This window comes from Cetorhinus maximus, chromosome 18 (genome assembly GCF_964194155.1).
Source record: "Cetorhinus maximus chromosome 18, sCetMax3.hap1.1, whole genome shotgun sequence".
NCBI lineage: Eukaryota > Metazoa > Chordata > Chondrichthyes > Lamniformes > Cetorhinidae > Cetorhinus > Cetorhinus maximus.
The window spans coordinates 92,429,434-92,453,372 of record NC_135896.1 but is presented as its reverse complement, the minus strand read 5'-3'; the positions used below and the strand labels follow the sequence as shown (position 1 = coordinate 92,453,372).

General features: G+C 41.2%; 1 protein-coding gene across 2 annotated transcripts in view; it reads right to left on the bottom strand.

Annotated features, from left to right (window-relative positions):
* Nucleotides 1-23,939, bottom strand: part of fntb (farnesyltransferase, CAAX box, subunit beta) — a 76,475-nt gene that overhangs the window by 25,928 nt on the left and 26,608 nt on the right. For both annotated transcript variants that reach the window (XM_078563186.1, XM_078563187.1), the window contains 5 exons: nt 19,618-19,709; nt 18,248-18,394; nt 13,412-13,495; nt 7,253-7,339; nt 6,062-6,191 (listed from right to left, as the gene is read on the bottom strand). In XM_078563186.1, the coding sequence (XP_078419312.1) occupies nt 6,062-6,191; nt 7,253-7,339; nt 13,412-13,495; nt 18,248-18,394; nt 19,618-19,709 (540 nt within the window). The remainder of the gene's footprint in view (nt 1-6,061; nt 6,192-7,252; nt 7,340-13,411; nt 13,496-18,247; nt 18,395-19,617; nt 19,710-23,939) is intronic.

Here is a 23,939-nt window from a genome sequence, read left to right as displayed (position 1 = left end):
AATGTAATGCATTTCATTAAAAGTTTGTGTTGATGAATAATGTTCAAAAATTATGTTTTCTTAAAAGCTCCTGCTTCATACATTTCCAAGTGCAAACTTTAGGTTCTACTGCATTCATTTAAAAACAATTTTTACTCCATTCAACATTTAAAAGTATTCAGATACAAACCCATCCTAAACTAGTTTATCAGCAAAAGGCCACCACTACAAACATATAAGCTGTACCAATGATATTGTGCCACTCTACTAACAAGAGATGGATGAATAATACACATGAAGACTGTCAGACAAAGGATTGTGATAGAACAGCAAATTAGCACAATTTCTTTCACAACCAAGCATTCAGCAAAGCTTGAATTTCCAGAGACGTACCTGATATAAACCTGTATGCTTAAGGGAATGGGCTGCAATTTAAACGTAAAAGCTAGATGGTGCCATACCTTTACTTTCATTCTAATAACTCAAGCATGCCCAAATGCAAGATTGTAATGAATTTGGCAATTTGCATTCCTAAATTATAACTTAGCAAATAGAATTTCAAATCACTATGATTGGACAGATATACTTTAAACCCATAATTATGTTATTTGCAAAAAGCCAATTTGTCTAAAGATGCTTCAGTAATTCCTATTAATAGCAATGTTACAAGTTCAAATGAATGATTCAACGGTGCTAGAAAATGTGTTTAGAAAATCCATCATGCTTATTGCTTTTCAAGGAGTGCATAAGACTGTAGCAATGACTATGAAGTGTCTTGAATGTTTCACTACATTGTAGGTGCTATATTAGTACAAGCAGTTGTTTTAAATGCAGACATGGTCTCAGCTTACATAGAACTGACTGCACAGAACTATGGAACTTAGAAACAGGGCTGGGAGAACCACAATCAGACTGGATCATAAACAGAGTAGAAGCTGAGAATTTGATGATGGCAGGAACTTGGTGGGTATTGTAAACGGTTCTCTCCCTTCAGGTGTTGTTCTACTCTCCTTTAAATCTGCCATCATCACCCTCTCTCCACAAAAAGCCAATGCTTGACTTCGCCGACTTTGCAAATTACCCTCAGTGACATCAGCGAAAGCACAATGTTAGTTTTTACATGTATGCTGACGATACCTAGCTCTACCTTACCACCACCTCGCTTGACTCTTCCATTTTGCCAAATTATCAGACTGCTATCCAACATCCAGTACTGGATCAGCAGAAATTTCCTCTAATTAACTATTGGAAATACTGAAGCCGTCGTTTCTGGACCCGCTCCAAACTTCAATCCCTTGATACCGACTCCAACCCTCTCCCTGGCAACAGTCTGAGATTAAGCCAGTCCACTTGCAACTTCAGTGTCACATTTGACTCCTAGATGAGCTTCCGACTTCATATTCATGCCATTACTAAGGCTATCGATTTCCACCTCCATAACAGTGCCCCACTTTGCCCCTATCATAGCCCATCTGCTGCTGAAACCCTCATTCATGTCTTCATTACCTCTAGATTTGACTATTCCAACACACTTCTTACTGGTCTCCCAAACATGATTCTTTGTAAACTGGCAGTCATCCAAAGCTTTGCTGCCTATGTCCTAACACGCAGCAAGTCCTATTCCCCTATCAACCCTATGCTTGGTGACCTACATTGTCTCCCGGTCAAGCAATGCTTTGATTTTAAAATTCTCATCCTGGTTTTCAAATCCCTCCAATGCCTCATCCTTTCCTATTGTGTAACCTCCTCTAACCCCACGTTAGCATCACGCTAACTCTGGCCTCTTGAGCATCCACGATTTTAACCGCTCCACCATTGGTGGCCGTGCCTTCAGTTGCCTACATCCTAAGCACAGGAGCACTTTCCCTACACCTCTCTACCTCACATTCCTCCTTTAAGACATTTCTTAAAACCTACCTCTCTTGGTCATCAGACTTGTTACCTCATTAAGTGGCTTGGTGCCATATTTTGTTTTATAATGCTTCTGTGAAGCGCCTCGGAACGTTTTATTACATTAACGGTGCTATATAAATGCAAGTTTTTGTTATTGTATTTGCTGCTCACAAAATGGTCTCCTTTACACTGGGGAGACCAAGCACAGGGTTAGGTGACTGCTTTGTCACCTTTGCCTGTCATTTTAATTCTGTGTCTCAGTCCCACTCTGACCTGCTGCTCTTAGCCTCCTACACTGTTCTAAATGTAAGTTGGAGGAATTGTATTGCATCAATTAGTGTCAGCCTCAACATTGATTCCAACAATTTCAGATTATAATCTGGGCTCCCATACATTTTTACAGCAGCTGTTGGGAATAATTCCACTATTCTGTAACTTCTCCAGTCCAGAATGCTTTGGACCAAGTCATTTCTGGGTTGTACAATTTTCTGAATTATAGAATAACATTAGAATGCCTAACCACAGATGTGTGAACTGGAAAACAATGTTGATATAAATATTCACCTGAAACATAAAACTGATAAAACGTCATAACACAGCACAAAAAAAAATTGTTTCACTCGTTCAAATACTGTATATTAAATGTTTGACAAGGTCCCACATGGCAGATTGGTCAGGAAAGTAAAAGCCCATGGGATTTAGGGTAATGTGGCAAACTGGATAAAAGGTTGGCTTTGTAACAGGAAACAAAGGGTAATGGTCGATGGATGCCCTTGCGAATGGAAAGTTGCCTCAAGTGGTGTTCCACAAGGCTCGGTGTTGGGACCCTTGCTGTTTGTGTTAATATTATATATTAACGATTTGGACGTGAACATGGGGGGGCACGATTGGGAAGTTTGCAGATGACACAAAGATTGGCCGAATAGTCATAATCTCCAAAACGATATAGATGGGTTGGTGGAGTGGGCGGTAAAGTGGCAGATGGATTTTAACATAGAGAAGTGTGAGGTCATACATTTAGGGAGGTCAAACAGTTACAGGAATTACAAAATAAATGGGAATATACTAAGAGGGGTAGATGAAATGAGAGATCTTGGCATACAAGTACACAGGTCCCTGAAGGCAGCAGTTCAAGTAGACAAGGTTGTAAAGAAGGCATTTGGAATGCTCTCCTTTGTTGGCAGAGGCATAGAATATAAAAATAAGGTTATAATGTTGGAATTGTATAAAACACTGGTGAGGCCACAACTGGAGTAGTGTATGCAGTTCTGGTCACCACATTACTGGAAGGACGTAATAGCTCTGGAGAGAGTGCAGAGGAGGTTTACAAGAATGTTGCCAGGGCTAGAAAAGTGTAGCTACGAGGAGAGATTGGATAGGTTGGGGTTATTTTCCTTAGAACAAAGAAGGCTGAGATGTGATTTGATTGAGGTGTACAAAATTATGAGGGGAATAGATAGAGTGGACAGGATAAAATTGTTTCCCTTGATGGAGAATTCTAGAACCAGGGAACATAGATTCAAGATTAGTGGCAGGAGGTGTAGGGGGGACATGAGGAAGAACTTTTTTTTTACACAGAGGGCAGTGGGTGTCTGGAATTCTCTGCCTAAATTGGTGGTAGAGGCAGAAACTTTAAATTCTTTTAAAAAGTACCTGGATCTGCACCTAAAGTGCTGTAAGCTGCAAGGCTATAGGCCGGGTGCAGGAAGGTGGGATTAGAAAGGGCACTTGGGTGTCCTCGGGCTGGCACGGACAAGATGGGCCGAATGGCGTCCTTCTGCACTGTAACTTTTCTATGGTTCCTGCTCCCAAAGTGCTACACTAAAATGATGCCGATGACATTCAGGGAGGCACAAAAGTATTCAAAACTTGGGGTAGCTAATTAGTGGATTAGAAATACAAAGCCCAATTTAACCAGGAATGGAAATAGGGATGGTAGAGGCAGGGACTATGCAAGGTGAGCAGCAAACTCTCCTCCACTGGCTTCGGCTGTGTAAGACCTGGGCGATTACAACTGTTGGGTTCATCATCATCCCGAAATGGGTGCAATGTGGCAGCTGGTCGAAGGACATTTGATGGGAAAGAGACCATTTCCCAGCTCAGGCTCAAGAGCAGTTGGAGCCTGTTTACCCTGATCTGCATATTTAAAGAAGGCCCTCGTCTGCTTCAGGCAGGTTAATACTGAAGACGTCAGTGAGGATGTCACACAGCGATTTCCACCTGGTTTCAGTCAGGCAGATAGGGCTAAATAACATCCCTGCTTTTTTTGTGGGACAATAAAAAAGATATTTGTGGGTCACTGAGTTCACGCCTTCTGTAATTATTGCAGCACCCTGAACAGTTGTGTAGCGGGTCCGAGAGTTGCTGGGGTCCGCTCAAAATTTCCAGGACAACTTGTGTTTCCGCATCGTAGATTTCCAGAATGGAGGTTACAGTGTACAGGTATTATGTTTACGCCGCATCTAGACACAACCTTTGTTACTTTACTTATCTCATTACCAGCCCGTTTCACCTTGCCCCATCAACTCATTTGTCATTTGATCTCTCCTGCTGTCCACAGCCCTTCCCTTCTGTTCTTTCATCCCCACCCCATTTTTCCCTGTCTGCACTTGCTTAAAACCGGTTACACCTTTTTTAAAAAACTATTTCTAACAATTTAACTATTCCGGCCCTGATGACAGGTAATCAGCCGTGTTTCTCTCTCCGCAGATGCTGCCTGACCTGCTCAGTGTTTCCAGCATTTTCTGTTTTCATTTAAGGTTTCCAGCATCTGCAACATTTTTTTCTATTTTGTTAATATCCCACTGTGCTTTCTTAGACCTCAGAATTATTTACTATGCCTTCCAGTTTAGTGTCATCTGCAAATTTGGACACCACTTTGTTTAGTCCTATATCTAAGTCATTCATGGGATCCCTGAACAGAACTGTGCAACCCAAATCCAATCACCTTGAGAAATACCCTTAACTTTTAATCTGCCTTCTCCCTTCTAACCAGCTTTTTTAAAAAAAATCAAATTTGCTACCCTCCCCACAACAATCCATCTTCTCTAATTCCCTGCGTCAAAGGCTTCTGAAATACAAGTGTGTCACATCACTGCATTCCTCCACCCACAAAAGTTTCAACTCCTCAGAGCTCCACCATGTTTGTAAGTTTGACCTTCCTTTACGAAATCCTTTTGTTAATCACTTTCTCTTCAGCTGGATATTTACAAATTAATTTTGAATTGAAGAATCCCATATTTTCTGTACCATAAAAGTTACAGTGTTGGCTAGAGCGTTAGACACAGGTTAGAAAGTCACCCTTTTTTTAAAATGGGCATTACGTGCGCCAGAATCCAATTCGTCCAGGGATCCGGGTCCAAGAGTGGACAAGCGTTTAACGTGAACTAGTTCATGTCTAGGAAATGCACTCAAGAAAATATCACGAGGCAAATGGTGAAGATGTGACTTCAGACTCGAAGAAAGAAGACAGATCAGTTGACACTGAGGTGGAACACAGTCTTTGATCTTTTATTTTGGCATGTCTTGTAACAGCTGCCACCCAAAGGTCAAATATGACTCGGTTCAAGTGACAGTTACCATTTTCTGGGAAAGAAAAAAAAATCTCCACAGTCACTAAAAAAATAATCCCAGTTCCATTTGGTATTAATAGGTTTGCAAGCTTGAGGACAAAAATGAGCTATCATCATTTCAGTATGTTTGCCCTGTGTGATCATCCAAAATTCTCTATAAATGAGTATATACATCTCTATAAAAATAGTGGAGAAGATTAATATTCAATGACTGGAGTAAAAATCTTTCAGTGGGTTATGACGAAGCACACTTAAAACAATATCATTTTTGTCGAGATGTATAAACTCTTGAATGCAGTAGTTACGAATTTTGGAATAAACAAAAGTGGAATCAAAAACAGTCAATTGAGGATTGAAGAATTACAAAATTAGATATACTGGTCTGTCACTATTGTTGAATAGATGGTAGTTCACTGCTCCAACAGGGTAGAAATATAATGGCAGTCTAGACATCCTAAGGTCAATACCAAGGTAGTCACTCTGGTACTTGCAACTAGGAGCCAACATTTAATCTAATCTCTTCTTTCAGCTGAGGTCCCTGATCACAATCAGACATTATTATTTTAAACAAAACAAAACTAAACATGTGGGAAAAAAGCAGAGAAATTCTGACTTACTAACAAAGCTTTGAGGTCCAGCATCCATTCCTTTTTAAGGATGACCATGGCAGCCATACCACAGAAACTGTAGCCGCCATGGGCTTCCATTCCAGGTACACCACCAATCCCACCCTCCCAGTTCTGACATCTGCAAAGGAAAGAAAGTTGTCACTGTTCTACAAAGGTTGTCACAAGCAATTACACATTATCCCTCTGAACTGCTGCTTACCGCGGGGCGCGCTAAGGCATATGCTGCAAGGCTATGCTCAATTTTCTGGCTCAGTGTATCCTTCATATTTACCGGTGGTTTTTAAGCCTTTTGCTTTGACATGAAATGATCAGTTTGAAACAATGAATCCTGAACTTGGTCCAAAATCATGGGCAAATTGCAAAAAGACTGCTTCTCAAAAGAAGAGATCATTTCTTGAATATTTGTTTACTCTCAGCAATCTTTTTTTTTCCAAATACAGTCATAGGCTTAAACCTGTAATTATTTGACTTGCATTTTACATCACATATTATTATAAACAGATTTCCAGGTCAGATCTAAAAATGCTCGTGAATTGTCTTGAGGATAAAAAAAACCTACAACACAATAGTTCAGAGACTCAACAGGAGGTACTTGACTCCCTGCTAACAGCAATTCCATACTTCCTGTACACTATGGAGGGCTGAATAATTAATGGATGCAGGAAGGGGCAGAGAGAATAGGGCAACATGTAGCTATTTATTGCGATTTTCCCAATCAACTGCTACAAATGATAGTCAAACATGTTCAGTGAACATGGACAGCATTTTAGTTAAATAGCATTTGATTAAACAGAGAGATGACCCAAATTCCAATCAGTCTCAACTGTGTTTAAGAAGTTTCAGCATCTTTATCAGGTTCTTTGGGAGAGGAATGAGGGGACCATCTTAGAAAGGGAGAATTTTCTTCACAACAGTTCAACTACTGTTCCTGCTATGCTCAACTGGTCATGGGTGCAATTCTGCAGGACTCCCATCTAAGGGGAACATGGAGGTATCTAATAAACAGTGCAACTGAGTAAAGGATCTTAGCATATCTGAGCAGTTTGAATATAGCCGTCACACATTACTTGATTATTTAGAAGCTACATGTAAGCAAAACATTTTGAACGTCAAGGCTGTTAATTCACTTTGAAAACAATTGAGTTGTCTATTGATTTTTCCCCTCTTAAAGGTACTGACCTTAACACCCACTCAGGTGTCCCTTCAAACAGCGTTGGTGTGATAATGTTTGTTAAGGATGCAACAGATGCCGCACAGTAGGTACTCCTGCAAAATTGTAGAACAAAGAATTTGCTTCCTGCATCATTTAATCAACAATGTTCAAAATCAGTAGGGAACATTCCGAACTAATGAATTTGTAATTTCTATTCTTCATATCACGGATGTCAATAATTTATCAAAAAAGGAAATTTAAGCCTTTGAACAAATGCCTTTCCCCTTGCAAATAAGCAATTTCTGTAGTTTTAATCAGGCAACAAAAGAAAAGCATTAAAGCTAAGCATCCTGTACATTAACAATTTGACTTGCTTCGTTTGCATTGTCAGACTCTGTACGCCTTACACCCCAGACAAGACTAGTAGCATTATTATAAACAAAGATATTTACTCTGAAAAAAATGCTTAATTCTTTAGAGCAATTTTATTATTATAGCGCAACACTGATGCTATTGCCATTTTGGACAAAGTTTAGCATTCATCTAGACATCGGTACCAAGAACTCAGCATCAGCATCGGGTAAACCCAAACAAACATGAGCGATTTGAGGAATAAACGTTCCCTGATCCATTCCCAGTAATGCATCTCAATCCCAAGCTCCAATAGCACAGCCCCTTTCAACAGCTATCCTTAAAAGCCTCTCAGCAAAATTGCAAAAATGACCAGCAGTTTTGTGCTGCAAAATGACTTCTTAATCAAAGCAGACAACAAGACAAATTCATTCTACAAAAATCACGTACAACAGTGTAATTCTCCCTCCAACTCTAGTCCTTGAAGTGAAAGGACAGAATGTTAGCCTGCTGCTCTTCACAGCCTCCTTTTGAAATAACCTTTTAGAGTCTGCATTGTCTATGACTTGTCATTTAAGATGTTATCGAATTTCTTTCTAACTTTTTTTCTCAATTCAATCTTTCTAGAAAGGAACTACAGGTTCAGGCTCAACACTGGCAATTTGGGACCAAGCCCGTGCCAAATCTAGGATCTTGCAGATTTCGGAAAAAAGGTCCCGAGGCATTTCACAGTTTATATAGTGTAATTAGATAAAGACTGACAGTGATCAAGTATAGGTCACTGCCACACCGAAGCTGGATAGTGCTTTGGTAAGGCCACAGCTTAAAAATTGTGTTCACTTCAGGTCACTGGAGCACTCGAGAAACACTCAGGATGGAAGCTGTGCAGAGAAGTGCAACTCCCCGAATTTTTCCGAGCTGGGTCGGATGGGGTCAAGGGTCGCTCCAACCACTCAGAGCGTGGGAAACGACAGGCAGGCGAAGCACATAACTACTCGGGCATGCCACTGTGCCAGTGCAGCAACCCCCGAACAAGCCAGTAAGTTTTTTCACTTATTTAATAACGCTTAAAAGTTCTTGCATGGCCCGCTTAAAAATAAAAGTACAGTTTTTGGACACTGCCAGTTTTCAGACAGCTGTATTCAAGGTACTGTACCTGTATTAATTTTCAAAAATTGTTTGCCTCCACAATTATGACAGAATATTTGGCAATTCCAAACGCAGAAATTCAGTAGCAAAATGGTCTTCAAGGTGGAACGCAACATAAGCAAATTCCATCGAGAATCTAATCAGAAATCTGTCTCATTTAGTGACATATGGAGTAGAATTTTTCTAATGATGGGGGTTTGTCACCCCACTCCACCCCCCTCTCCCCCAGGGGCGGGGAGGGGTGGCAGTGCATCCCTGCAGATCACAGCAGCCCTGGAGCCATTTACTGGGCCAACGACAGCAAAGGCCAGGACTGGGTATACAAGCAGCTCCCAGATTCTAAATCCCGAAGTCCAGGGCTGGGGTCGGAGGGGTGTCTCATGGTGGAGAGGGGAGGTGAGACCTGCGGGATAGGGGGTGACCCCACCCCAACCACCTTCAAGCTCGAGGCCCAAGCAGGGTAACCTGCTGGACTTCCCCCCCCCCCCTCCGCCCCTGAACTCCTCCCACCAGCTTTAAAATCGAGGCTGCGCAGGATGTGATCCTTAAGTGGCCAATGACGGCTTCAGCCTGAGTTGGGAATAGGGTGGGCGAGCCGCCCTAGGCCTCAACTGCCCCACATAAAACTGCGGACAAGTCAGGGGCAGGCGGGAGGGGGGTGGATTTGGGGGTTGCGGCTGCGGCAAGGCCATCTCGGGAATTTTACGGACCCAGCGCCTGGAAAGCTGTGGGCGGGGCACCATGAAATTCCGCCCTTGAATTTTAAGGTTTATGAAAATAGATAACCACTGCAGGCAGTTTCCTGATTGAAGAATCATCCAAATTATCAGGTGCGGATGGAGTTTAAAGGCAGTTTCAGGTATCAATGTGGCACCGACAGACTTTGAGACTGACTTCAGTCAGCAAGTGGCCATTGTTTTGGAAGCCAGTGGAAGGTAGGCCTAATTTCCAAGCTACCAGGTTAAATGGCCGGCCAGATGCTTTGTTTGTTGATTGACAGCTCCGTGCTTAGGTAGAGAAATGTATCCTGTAGACTTTAGCCAGTTCATCAGCTCTTATTCCATCGCTATGAAGGCCAATGTCACATCATCTGACAGCCCGTGTCATTTCCAGTGAACAAGTGACAATGCGTATTATGCTTCACCATGGTAATGAAACATTACCAGATATTACCAGGTTTCACTTGAGTTCATAGGGGACAACTTATGGAGTGGGCCTTTACATTTAGAAGGAAATATTTAGTGTAGCCGAGAATCCTAACCACCTTCAAATAGTTTGTTGCTTTTATTGTGCTTCATAATTCAAGGTGAAAAGGAAGCAAAACAGTGAATGAGGCAGCAAAGCGACCATGCCTCAACAAATCAGATTCACATCTCCAAGATGCTTTGAGTGGAATGGACATAAAAATTGGAAAGTCTCTCATCCATAAAATTAAAAGGTTTCAAGCAAATACATATTTTTCTATGAATAAGTGGAAAGTGGGTACTGAAAGCAAAGATTGCTCTGACGTGGACAATATGGGGTGCACTGATAAGCCAATCGACACAACAAAAGACACTCAGATGCCGGTTAATATCCCTGATTCTCCAGGATTGTGCTTGCTGACTGCTATCACTGAGAGGCAATAAGTTGAAGCCTGGAGATGTCACATTAATGCAGGAAGGGTCAAAGAAGCAAACAAAATGAAAGATTCGCCACAGGCAACCAGGGATAAACAAAATCAGATTTACTAAGGTTTTATTTTCAGGGAAGAACATTCAATCAGCAAAGGCTCCATCAAATAGGCTGAGTGCCTATACTGAAAAGTACTGTGCCTGTTCTAAGCATATAAATCCTGCATTTATCAACTGAGAAACCCATTGAGCTCAGATTGATACATTTGCTGCACAGGGAAAATTATTTGTTATGAAATTCAGAATTCACACACCCTGCTTAAATAATCCTTTTTCAACATTCCAGACTCCTCCACTACAACCTCCAAGTTCGTCTTATCCTCCCAGTTGAACAGACTAGAGGTGGCGACATGGTAGTGTATAACTGGGAGGGAGTGACTCTGGGAATATTCAACATTGACTTCAGACCTCAAGAGGCTGCACAGTCTCAGGTCAAACAGAGGCAAAGAAACCTCCTGCTGATTTCCACCTCCCACCCTCCCTCAGCAAATGAATAAATAATTCTCCATGTTGAACACCACTTGGAGGAAGTACCGAGGGCGCAGAATGTACTCTGGGTGTGGAGCTTTAATTTCCATCATAACAGTGGTGTGATAGCACCATCACTGACCGGAAGGGCATGGCTACTGGACTGAGCTTGTGGCAAATGAAGAGAAAACCAATACGAGGGAAAAACATACTTGACCTTGTTCACACCAAGCTATCGCGCGCTGACGCTTCTGTAGAAGTGACCACTGCCCAATCGCTATGGAGACAAAATTCCATCTTCACACTAAGGACACCCTTTTTTCTGTTACGCAATACTACTTCTCTGAAGGGGATAGATTCATAATAGATCCAGCAGCTCAAAACTGGGCAACAATGAGACACTGTGTGCGATCAGCAGCAGCAGAACTGTACTCCACCACAATCTGTCACCTCACTGCCTTGCATATCCCTCACTCTACCATTACCATCTGATCAGGGGGCAGATCCTGGTTCAATGATGAGTGTCGAAGAGCATGCCAGGAGCAGCTCAGGCATACTAAAGAGCGGAAGCAACATGCTATAGTCAGATGTAAAAACAAAAAACTGCGGATGCTGGAAATCCAAAACAAAAACAGAATTACCTGGAAAAACTCAGCAGGTCTGGCAGCTGTTGAAGGGTCATGAGGACTCGAAACGTCAACTTTATTCTTCTCCGCCGATGCTGCCAGACCTGCTGAGTTTTTCCAGGTAGTTCTGTTTTTGTTATGTTATAGTCAGAGTCAAGTGACCCCATCATTAATGGATCAGATCAAAGTTCAGCAGTCCAGCCACATCTAGTTGTAAACGGTGATAAACTATTAAAAAACTAAAGGGAAGAGACGGCTCCATGAGGGCCCGATCCTCAACTATGAGTGCAAAAAGCAAGTCTGAAGTGTTCACAACTATCTTCAGCCAGAAGTGACAATTAAAGGGTCCACCTTAGCCTCCGCCTGAGGTCCCCGCCATTACCAAGGTAAGTCTTCAGCCAACTGGATTCACTCCACGCAATATCAAGGTATGGATGAGCCCACTGGATACAACAAGGACCATGGGCTCTGACAACATCCCAGCTGTAGGGCTGAAGACTTACGCTCCAAAACTAGCCATTCCTCTAGCCTACGACACTGGCATCTGCCATTAGAAAATACAAAGTTTCCCAGATATGCAAATTTCCCTCCAGGTCACGCAGCATCCTGACTTCTAAATATATTGCTGTGCCCTCATCATTGCTGGGAATTCACTCCCTAATAGTACTGTTGGTGTACCTACACCACATGGGCTGCAGTGGTTCACCACCACCTTCTCAACCTTCACTACCTTCCCATCCATGCCAACTATGCCAGCTCATACCCCCCATGAACCCCTCAGACCTCTATGTCAACCCTTCAAGTACTTAATCCCTTATAAAAACAAGCATTTGTATTAATAGCCCCACGTCAAACAGAGCTAATCTCTTTATAATCACTTGGAGCCATCAAACTATGAACTTATGCCCCATTGCGATAATGATAGGTTGTGCAAACAGTCAAGCAACACTAATCCTTCTGTCAACAAACAGTGAAATTGCAAGCACTCTTTTTCAACTGCAGACTTTTTTCCCAAAAATTTACAGGGCTTTGGGGTTTAAATGACTTAACAGCTTGACAGTCCCACAGAGCTTATCCACTTTCTATGCACATTCATGTCTATTCTTAACAATCGTGAAGGGATACATACACATCCTCTCCAAAAGGGTGGCTGATCTCTCCCAAAGAACTCCATTGGGTTCAGACCTTTTCCTCAAATGTCAAAAGTCCATGAATCGTGTTTTGGAAATCCCAGTAACAAAACTTGCTTTGGTTTGAAGACAGCTGCACTATTAAATATGCCGCTGCCTCCATGAACCACGGAAGTGCAAAATATCTCCCGCCCTCATTCCTCCCCCACCCAGTCCCAGTGAAAATGGTTGGGTCTTGTGTTCAAGAGCACGACTTCTGGAATCGGTACTCTGGCGCCATTTTGGTTTAGGCATGGAGCCCTTCTGTCTTTACGAAAATTCAGGCCTATGTCAGATATTCCACTCATTGTATATTGTATCCCCTAAGTGTTTATTAGAATGAATGTGACATTTTTCTTTCACCAGACAGTAAGATGTTCTTTAAGATAAGGGAATTCAAATAATCTGTCTTATTTGGTTTTTTTTAACTGAAATGTTGCATTGTAAAGAAATAGAATGGAAAATACTCTCATGTGATCTATGGAGTAAATTATCCAACACTGGAAAATAAAAATTCAGAATTAGATAAATACTCAAAAATTGAGACCAAGGCTCAATATCATACATATTATTTTGCCCAGTTTACTTTAATTATAATATTTCACAGTGAATATATTAGACACAGTTTGAAAGTATTAATACCTCTGTCCAAATGTCCATTGCCTGGTCAAATTATTTTAAGCATGTTTAAATACAGTTCCCAGCACTTACTGCCTTCCAATAAGAAGCCAATCAAAATCAAAACTCACCTGACATCGACTTCTCCGCTCACATGCATAGTGAAGGAACCATTAGGCTGCTTCACAGAGTATAGAAATTCTAGCAACTTTTCCCTGTATTGAGAACAAAGAGGTACCACCAATCAGACCTGGTTCAGCCTTAAGTTCAAAATATCATTGATTTAAGTTAGATTACTATTGCTTCAAATGATCAGGCAATACGCTTAGATTTTTTGTCATAATCAAAGTTTACCTTTACATTCGAACTGATTGTGTCCTTACTTTGAAAGCAAGGTGCAATAATTAAAACAAAAACATATCAAAATCATCCAGGCTCAATCATTTATAAATTGTTGCACGGCTACATTGATGATGAATTGGAAGTCAGCTGCTGTATGGCTTAATGGTACTAGGATATTTAAGTAATAAAGCAGAAGGTTGAGAAAGAAGATGTTACATTCAGAAAGATTTGACTCCTCTTACAGCCAATGCCACATACCAGATGTATAAGCAAGGAGTATGTTCACAGGCTTCTTTCCTCTAACCACTTACAGGAGCTCTTTGGTAGTGACTTGGGTTATTGGAAGCGAGGAGAGAGAGAGGGGGAGGAGGGCTTGTGAAGCGTTTCCCGCAGAGAACAGAGGTTAGGGATGCAATACAAACTTCTATCCTGTCAATCAATCCACGGCATTCAATAGTTCAATGAGTTTGATAGATCCTCATTTGTCAGTCATGATCATTGTGAAGATTGCTGAGGATGTTCATCATTCAAACTACAAATGATAACTTCAAATGTATTTTAGTGGTAGAACATTTAGAAGTCACAGGAACATTAAGCGTGCATACAGGAAGGGTGAAGCATAAGCTCCACACAAAGTATATGCTGCAACAGCATCATTTAGACCTCACTAAGCTACAGCACTTCTTTTCATTCCCTGATTTGCTCTGGGTTTCTGCTTCTCTCTGGTAGGCGGGGAGTATTGGGGATCAGATTGCATTTCTGCAATATGTTTGAAGGGGAAACTCGATTGACCCGCTGCTATATTATATATGTTCATCATGCGATGGGCGTTGCTGGTGTCTGCTAATTAACCTCAAGGACTGGTCTAAGGCTTCCAAGGACTGTGCAGACAGCCCTTTTCTGAGCCAAAGCTTGGAGTTTTGCCACTGGTGGAAGTGAATCAATATTGTCTCAATTAAAAAAAACAATTTTCCAACTTCAAATTGGCCATGGCTTTGTAATTATATTTTTACAGAATTCCCTGCATCAGCATTTTTACTATTTTCCTTTTGATCGTAAATCATCTGATGTACGTAGGCATACAAATAGGTAAAATAAATGTGCACCAATTAGTGCTGGGTAGTTTGGAGGAAAGAGTGCGCTGCATTACGATCATATAAAAGCAAAACACTATACAGATGCTGGAAATGGGAAATAAAAACAGAAAATGCTAGAAAAACTCAGCAGATCTGTCAGCATCTGTGGAGAGAGAAACAGAGTTAACGTTTCGAGTCTAATATGACTGAATTCAGTTCTAATGAAGAGTCATATTAGACTCGAAACATTAACTCTGTTTCTCTCTCCACAGATGCTGCCGGACCTGAGTTATTGCAGCATTTTCTGTTAGTATTTATGATCGTACAGTTTCATTCAGCGCCATCAAGGGTTTTGCATCTACTATTTTCAGTACAAAAGACAATTTGTGATAAAAATACCAAATAAGAATGGAACATTTCACGTATATGCAAACACATTGGTAACCAATACAAACATTCGAATTTCTTTTGATTTTTCAGTTGTGCATTTGACACAAATTTGTTCTTTGCTATTTCACATTACAGTATATGAGTTTTAAATTTGATTGTCCATGAAAACTGTAGGTAAACAATTGAGTGGAATCCCTAAATGCTAACAAATGTGCATTCAGTGATACAGATGTACAACATTTTTCATTTGAAGCTGGCATTTATTCTTACATCGACGGGCAGAGGGATCTGGGTGTACAGGTCCACAGGTCACTGAAAGTAGCAACGCAGGTGGATAAGGTAGTCAGGAAGGCATATGGCATGCTTGCCCTCATTGGCAGGGGTATTGAGTATAAAAGCTGAGAAGTCATGCTGCAGCTGTATAGAACCTTGGTTAGGCCACACTTGGAATATTGCGTGCAATTCTGGTCACCACATTACCAGAAGGATATGGAGGCATTGGAGAGGGTGCAGAGGAGGTTTACCAGGATGCTGCCTGGTCTGGAGGTTATTAGCTATGAGGAGAGGTTGGAGAAACTCGGATTGTTCTCACTAGAGCGACGGAGATTGAGGGGCGACTTGATAGAAGTTTACAAAATTATGAGTGGCATGAACAGAGTAAATAGTCAGAAGCTTTTTTCCAGGGTGGAAGAGTCAATTACTAGGGGACATAGATTTAAGGTGAGAGGAGAAAACTATAAAGGTGATGTGCAGGGCAAGGTTTTTACGCAGAGGGTAGTGAGTGTCTGGAATTCGCTGCCAGAGGAGGTGGTGGAAGCAGGTACGATAGTGGTGTTTAAGAGGCAGCTTGACAAATACATGAATAGGATGGGAATAGAGGGATACAGACCCCGGAAGTGCAAAATGTTTTAGTTGACAGGCAATATGATCGGCGCAGACTTAGAGGGCCGAAGGGCCTGTTCCTGTGCTGTACTTTTCTTTGTTCTTTGTTCTTGTTTCATTGTTAACAGCGATTGTCTTTCACTGAAAAACTATTTTCCAATTCATAATGTTAAACAACAGGCATATTATCCCAAGATGCTCTGGAACGCAATGATCACATCAGTAAGATAGTAAATCAGGATCATTGTCAGCTTTTCAAATTTAGATGCAAGTACTCTGCAGCTGATTGAAAAATTATTTTTCTGGTCCATTTATTCAATTATAGCACTTGGCATTTTGATTGCTGGTTAAGATATTTTCTACATTTGGTGACAAGTTTTAATTTTTGCAACAGCAACAATTTTAGAAATAAAATGTGGTACACAAATAAACATAGAAACACAGAATATAGGAGCAGGAGTAGGCCATTCGGCCCTTTGAGCCTGCTCCCCCATTCATTATGATCATGGCTGATCATCCAACTCAATAGTCTGCTCCCGCTTTCTCCCCATATCCTTTGATCCCTTTCGCCCCAACAGCTATATCTAACTCCTTCTTGAAAACATATAATGTTTTGGCCTCAACTACTTTGTGGTAGCGAATTCCACAGGCTCACCACTCTGGGTGAAGAAATTTCTCCTCGTTTCGGTCCTAAATGGTCTACCCCTTTTCCTCAGACTGTGACCCCTGGTTCTGGACTCCCCCACCATCGGGAACATCCTTCCTGCATCTACCCTGTCTAGTCCTGTTAGAATTTTATAGGTTTCTATGAGATCCCCCCTCATTCTTCTGAATTCCAGCGAATATAATCCTAACCGACTCAATCTCTCCTCATATGTCAGTCCCGTCATCCCAGGAATCAGTCTGGTAAACCTTCGCTGCACTCCCTCTATAAAAGAGCATCCGTCCTCAGATAAGGAGACCAAAACTGCACACAATATTCCAGGTGTGGTCTCACCAAGGCCCTGTATAATTGCAGCAAGACATCCCTGCTCCTGTACTCGAATCCTCTCGCTATGAAGGCCAACATACCATTTGCTTTCTTTACCACCTGCTGCACCTGCATGCTTAGCTTCAGCGACTGGTGTACGAGGACACCCAGGTCTCGTTGTAGCTATAAACGGTTTTGCTATAAGGAAGCAATGACAAAATGGAGTAATTCCTTTCCATAGTTTATTTCTCGCTCCCTTTTTTCTAGTTATTAGCTTAAAGTGGATTCCTTTCATAAAACACCAAACACTAAAACAGAAGCTGTACAACTTGCATTTATATAAAACTTCCCAAGGCATTTCACAAATAGGTGTAAAGAGACAGCTGACAAGCCAGGAAGGAACTGATTAGAAGTGACTGAAAGCTTTTATCAGAGGAATGAGCCTTGAGAAGTCTTTTTTTTCAAAAAGCGGGTGGAAGGAGTTCACAGAGCAGAAGTAAGGCAGCAGAAAATTCTTCCAGTAGTAATGGGGCAAAGTGGAGAGATGATGCTCACAAGACTGAAGTTATTATATTCGGTGGAGGGGTTGGGCGGAGGGTCGGGGGGAAGGTGATTATAATGGCATAGTGCATTTATTTAGCACTTTTAAAGGTAGAAAACATGCCAAGATGTTGAAGAGGAGCACCATCAGACAACCACTGCAGAGAAACTACCTCGTACGGTTGAAAGAGACCAATGGCTTTGAAGTAGGATTGATCTTCCCCATACATAAAACTCTATGGAAAAACATGCAGAATGGGTTCTCCTGAAGAGGAAGCCAAAATTCTCTGATTTATCTTGTCCAAAAGTAGCTACATGAAAACACATCATGTCAACGGGATTATTGTCAGCCTGCTGGCATAGACTGAGGGTGTGGTCGGCACCATTTCCTGTTCCTAGCTGCTAATCCAGTCACTTGAGTACTAGCTGCTGTCAACCTTGGGTCTGAATGTTGGGGGTTACTATCCAAGATAGGGAAAAATGTTGACCTCTTTCTAAATTTATGGAAGCCAGTCAGTCAGAGTTGAGCCATGTTATCTGAGTATGTTTTTCATATGAGACACACATGACAGGTTTTCATATGGCTATTTTTATGGCAGCTAAATTGAAGAATTCATATATTTTGGATGCAAGTTCCCTGCTGCCTTTTAGTATACAACACACACTGCACAAAGTTTACATCCATTTTTTTCCTGTTTGGAGCACCATAAAAATCCAACTATATTCCAGTTAGGATATTTTTTGTGCTATCCTTTAATCATGCTTACCTGTTAATAACATTATATGCCTCTTCCGTGCCTATAATACAGAGCGCATTCACTGCTGCATATGTTGGAGCAAGGTGTGGCTCTTGGCCTGGTCCGCCACCAAATCCACCATTTGGACTTTGACATCGTGTCAGGAATTGACAAATGCTATTTAGAAAGGAGGGAAAATATAATTGTGAACTGATAGACAATCAAAATGTCAAACTATTATCAATTCTCAAAATTTGCTGTGGAGTATATGATCTTTAATATTTTGAAACAGAGCCTGATCAGCAGGAAGAACCATTTCAGTTAAAAGAGGAAGTATCTGTACATTTCTTATACAAAATATCTGCATTAGCTGCCCTCCATTCCCAAGTGTGATCCCCAACTCCTGGAGTTTCCTCCATAGACACAACACAGTAGCTAAATCCAAAAATGCACCCATTTTGAAAACGTTGACTAATGCCCACATTGCTCTTGAATACATTAGAACTTAAAATGGGCATAAATCAGTGGAAATAATTCTAGCCTAAGAAAAGCATCAAACGCCTACATAAATGTCTTCTTTAAGCATGAAAGTTTAAGTTTCAACTCATTTTACAGTAATACAATCAGACTTTATAAATAAAGAGATAATGGGTTGGATTTTGCCATCTGCATTGAAGTAACAGCGTTTGCCACTGACTTCAGGCACCATTAAGAAGCTCAGACCATCAGCACTCTCTGAAGACTTCAAGACTGGCCTACATACTTCATAATGTTCAAGCAGGAAGCCAAGAGTTAGGAACTTGCAAGAAGCTTTCGAGTTTAAGTTCAGCTGGATGCCTCTATTCTGGGCATGTGATGCAATGTGACCTCAATCATATGTCACCTCCGACACAAGACAGATTAGGACGTTATGCTCATCTGCTGAACAATCATTGTTTAACCCACAATCCTTACTGTGCCAGCTGCAGAAGATAATTTATGGTAAGGAGAAACAGTGAATCAAGCAAAGCCCTTCCAATTCTTATATCCTTTTGTCTAGCTATGTTTATTTTGGTTTGCTTTATAACAGGAATGCTTGGATGATATAAGTTAACGTTTTAAGCCTCACAGACTATCTCTCGCAAACTGTTAATTGAGTTCTCCAACACTGCGAGCCTCACTAACTCCCTCAAGTCAGTAACCCCCACCCCGCAAATATTAGCAGCTACTGTGTGAACCTACCTTTTGCCACAATATAGAAGGAATAGGGACTGCATGACTGCAAGGATACTTGTGAAAATGTTCGAGTACAAGCTGGGTCCATGCAAGCTACCAATATAAACCTTCAAATATGATGTAAAACCGAATCATCTACAACGGGCATTCAACAACAAAAACAATCTTAGGCTTTGTATACTCACTCGGAAGCCATGCAGTCATCAATTGGCTCACCCAGCAGCTCCAAGCTGTGCAAGATCCAGTAACAAAGCCAGGGCCGACTGGCATCCAAACACTGAAGCAAAACCAGAAACATTTATTGGCATGAAACAACAAGAGAAACACAGCTGGAGAAAAAAAAGGTAGAAATGCCTGATTTACACAAAGATTATCAAACAGATAGGAATGTGATTGCACTTTCATGTGTTATTATGCCACATTTGTCCAAAATAACATATTTCCTAAATAAAATGTTTATTTAGAATATTGAAAACAAAGACAATCCTCAGACATCGACATATGAACTTCAGATTGAGAAACAAATACAGTACTCTTTTCCAAAACACTATGGAAACAAATGTTTGTTGCTGGTTTTAAACAGGGGCTATGCGTGTCATTTAATATGGTATTTTGGAGTACTCCAGGTTAGTATGAAATTAATAAAACACTGGTTCAGCTTCCAATTCTGAGCACCAAAGCTTCACATCCTTCCTGAAAAGTTTTAAGAAGGATGTGAAGCTTTGGAGAGGGTGCAGAAAAGATTTACTGGATAGTTCCAGGGATGAGGGACTTCAGTTACATGGTTAGATTGTCAAAGCAAGGACTACTCTCCTTAGAGAAGGTTGAGAGGAGTTTTGATAGAGGTGTTTAACATCACGAGGAGTCTCAACAGAGTAGATCGAGAGAAACTGTTCCCATTGGCGGAGAGGTCGAGAACCAGAGGGCACCACCTTAAAGTGGTTGGCAAAAGAAGTAGAGGCAACATTAGAAAAATTATTTTACACAATGAGTGGTTAGGACCTGGGGTATGATGGAGACAGCTCTTTCAAAAGGGAATTAGATAATTATCTGCAAAGAAAAAAAAAATTGCAGGGCTACAGGGAAAAGACAGGGACAGGATTAACGGAGCTGCTTTTGCAGAGAGGCAGCATGTTCACCATAGGCCCAATGGCTTCCTTCTGGGCTGTAACCATTCTATGATTCTACATTATTTATGGTTGATTCAGTTTGCTCTACATCCTCTTTCACAGCACTCAAAGTTGACTCTCCAATATTAAAATCTCCCGTGCCCCTCCTCTGACAAATATCTCCACTAGCTTTCCCTGCATTCGTTTCTCTCAGACTACCCTTTTTCCAGTGTAAGGAGGCCTCATTCCTCCTTGACATGCAAAGTCTCCCCATTACTTATCCTATTAAGACTGTCAATATAGAGGGCATTTTTGAAATCGAGATCTGCGACATTCACTTCTTCACTCTTCCCAAGGCCACACCATCTACAGCACATTCCATACAAAGGTTGCGAGGGCTCTTGTTTCTGAGTGTCATCTCATACTGAAAGCCCTTCTTCCCTGACCTCACTGCCATTTTTCCCTCACTCAATCACAATCTGCATCACCTCTTCCAGTTATACCTAGGTCCGTCCTTTTGGCCACATCACGTGAAGCTTCATTTCCTCACAAGATCTCAGTTGCTGACAAGGCCATCTCACTATTTAATTTCCCTCACTATTCACATCTCCTGCCCAACAATTCCACTCTGTGCTTCCAGGGATGAAAAGGACCACCAACTCACAGTCAATCTCACAACCATCTCCCAACCCTGACTCCCTGTTCTCATTTCTGCCAAATTACTCAACAGTTCTCTTGCCTCCACTTCTAACAGTCTCAATTTAAAATATGCAGAAGTTTCGTGGTTCATTAAGTTTAAAAGAAACTTTAAAAGTAGAATTACTTAACAAATTTATCCCTCCCGCTTTGTGAAAGTGGATGTAACATTGGCTGTGCTAGAGTCCTCTGGTATGAATTGCATATCTAAGGAGGATTGAAAGATTATGGCCATGAGTCTCTCCAATTTTAACTTCGACTTCCCCCTCAGCCACCCACTATGCATCCCATCTGGACTGAGTGACTTTTCTGCTTTTGAGTGCTGCCAACTTTTAACTCCCTCCTCTTTATCTATTTTAATCCTATCCAATTTCACTACTACTTCCTCCTTCACTGTGAAATTTGCATCATCCTCTTGTATAGTGAAGACAGATGCAAAGTACTCACTTACAGCCATATCATCTGCCTTCATAAAATAATCTTTTTGGTCCCTCATTGGCCCCAGCTTTCCTCTGACTAGCCTTTTACTACTTACAGGTTACTAAAAAAACTTTTGGATTCCTTTTTACGTTGCCCATGGAACTATTTTAACATGCTCTCGTTGCCCCCTTCTTTCCTTTTCTCAGTTCTCTCCTATACATTTTGATTCACTACTAAATTATGAATCTGAATTTTACCATAAATCTTCTCAATCATCTTAATCCTACACCTGTAGTCAATCCAGAGAACTCAAGCTTTGGATGTCCTTATTTTCCCTCTTGTAGGAATGTGGTGTGTCTGGACCTGAACTACTTCCTCTTAAGAAGGCTTCCTATTGCTCATTTACTGTTTTGCCTGCCAACTTTTGATTTAATCCATCTGAAACAGGACCCTTTTCGACTAAAATTAGCTCCCCTCTAGTTGAGTATTTTCACATATGATTGTTCATTGTCCTTTTCAATACTTCTCTAAACCTAATCTTGTGATCACAGATTCCCATAAGCTCTCCCACCAATCATGCTCTACTTGTCCCACTTCATTCCCAAGAACGAGATCCAGCACTGCTTTTTTACTTGCGGGTTGGAAACATACTGATCAAGAGATTGCTCGTGTACTTTTCAGGAAATCCTCTACTTTTTTGCCCTTTGCACTTTTGTTATTTCCCCAGTCTACATTTGGACAATTAAGTTCCCCATAATCATAACTCTAAATTTGTTGCAATTTGTCTGCAAATTTGCTCTTCTAACTCCTTCCCACTATTAGCTGGCCTATAGTATACACCCAGTTCTAAACAAAGAGGTTCCACCTTTGAACCCTCAAGGACAGCAACCGTTTCTAGTACTGTAGTAGTGTCTTTACTGCCAGATAAATACTGATACCCCCTCCTTTTTTCCCTTTCCAATCATTCCTGAACACATTGCAGCTAGAAATATTAAGTGCCCATCCTTTCACTTTGTTTGAGTCAGATCTCATGTGGTGACTTGTGCCTGCAGCTCACCACCTCATTTACCAGGAACCAGATATTTACACACATGCATTCTAAACTCATCTTAGTCTGCCTCACATTCCCTCATATTTGATCCTTCCTATTTCTGAACTACTCTTTATTCTAATGCTATTTGTCTCTCACAGGTATAAATGTCCTGCTGCACATTTGTGGAGTTTAAAAAAAACCTATTTGTATTTAGCACTTTTCTTTGTCCTTGTTACAGTTCTTGTTAATGTGATATAGTTTCATGGTTTCTTTTATTTCCAATGTCACATCCTAGTGGCCACTAATCATGTGTGAAACTGCCAATGTCAGCAGGCAGTTGGCCATGGAGGAGGGGAGACATAGCTAAGTCCCAACATGCCCTCACCTTACATTCACACCCGCACAGCACTAGCAGAGGTTTCTGAATAGCAATGTGCAGCCAGAATCCTTGCTGATGTTCCCCTTCCTAAACCAGAGAGAGTAAGGGTGACTCCAGCAGTCCCGTTGCCACCATTGATAAAATCAGCAAACAAAACGGACCAAGGATCAAAACTGGTGAATAACCAGGAATCTTCTGACTCTTCAGAGCTCAGCTGTTCAATTCAGAACCTTCCACCATCATAGAAGATTAAATTAAGCTTTAAATAGTGCGACAATCCCTAAAGGATTAAATGCATTTAATCTGTAGTGGATCACTTGGACATAACACTCCATTAATTAGTTTCTGTTAGATAAAGTGAAGACGAACAAGCCTCAGCTGGACATAGTATGTTTAAATTGCCACTGTGAATACTACTTTTTTTTAAAAAGATTTGCAATTCTAATTTGAGACTTTGGCCAGGATTTTCCAGCCCTGTTGTAGCGGGACCCACAGGGGAGTTTCAGTGGCCCAGCCAAAATTCCATTGGTTTTCGGTAGGACTGGACAATCCCGGCGGCAGGCAAGGCCAGAAAATCCCGACCTTCATTTCTCTCTTCCACAATCTAACAGCGGCAATGTACTTTTCCTCCCCCTCTGAAAAATACACACAAATAACTGATGTTCCTGATTGAAAGCAGGCATTTTCTTGAATAACCCAGCCTAGGTGCATTTGATAAAATTGAGCACAATATTGGAACAATCAATGGCTTAGTGTTTGTGGTTGTAATGGTGATGACAACAATCAGCTTTCATGCTTATTACTGTGTAAAACTGACAGCGACTTCTGGCATTTGCACGTGCGCAGTTAACTTGCAGAAGTATGGAAATC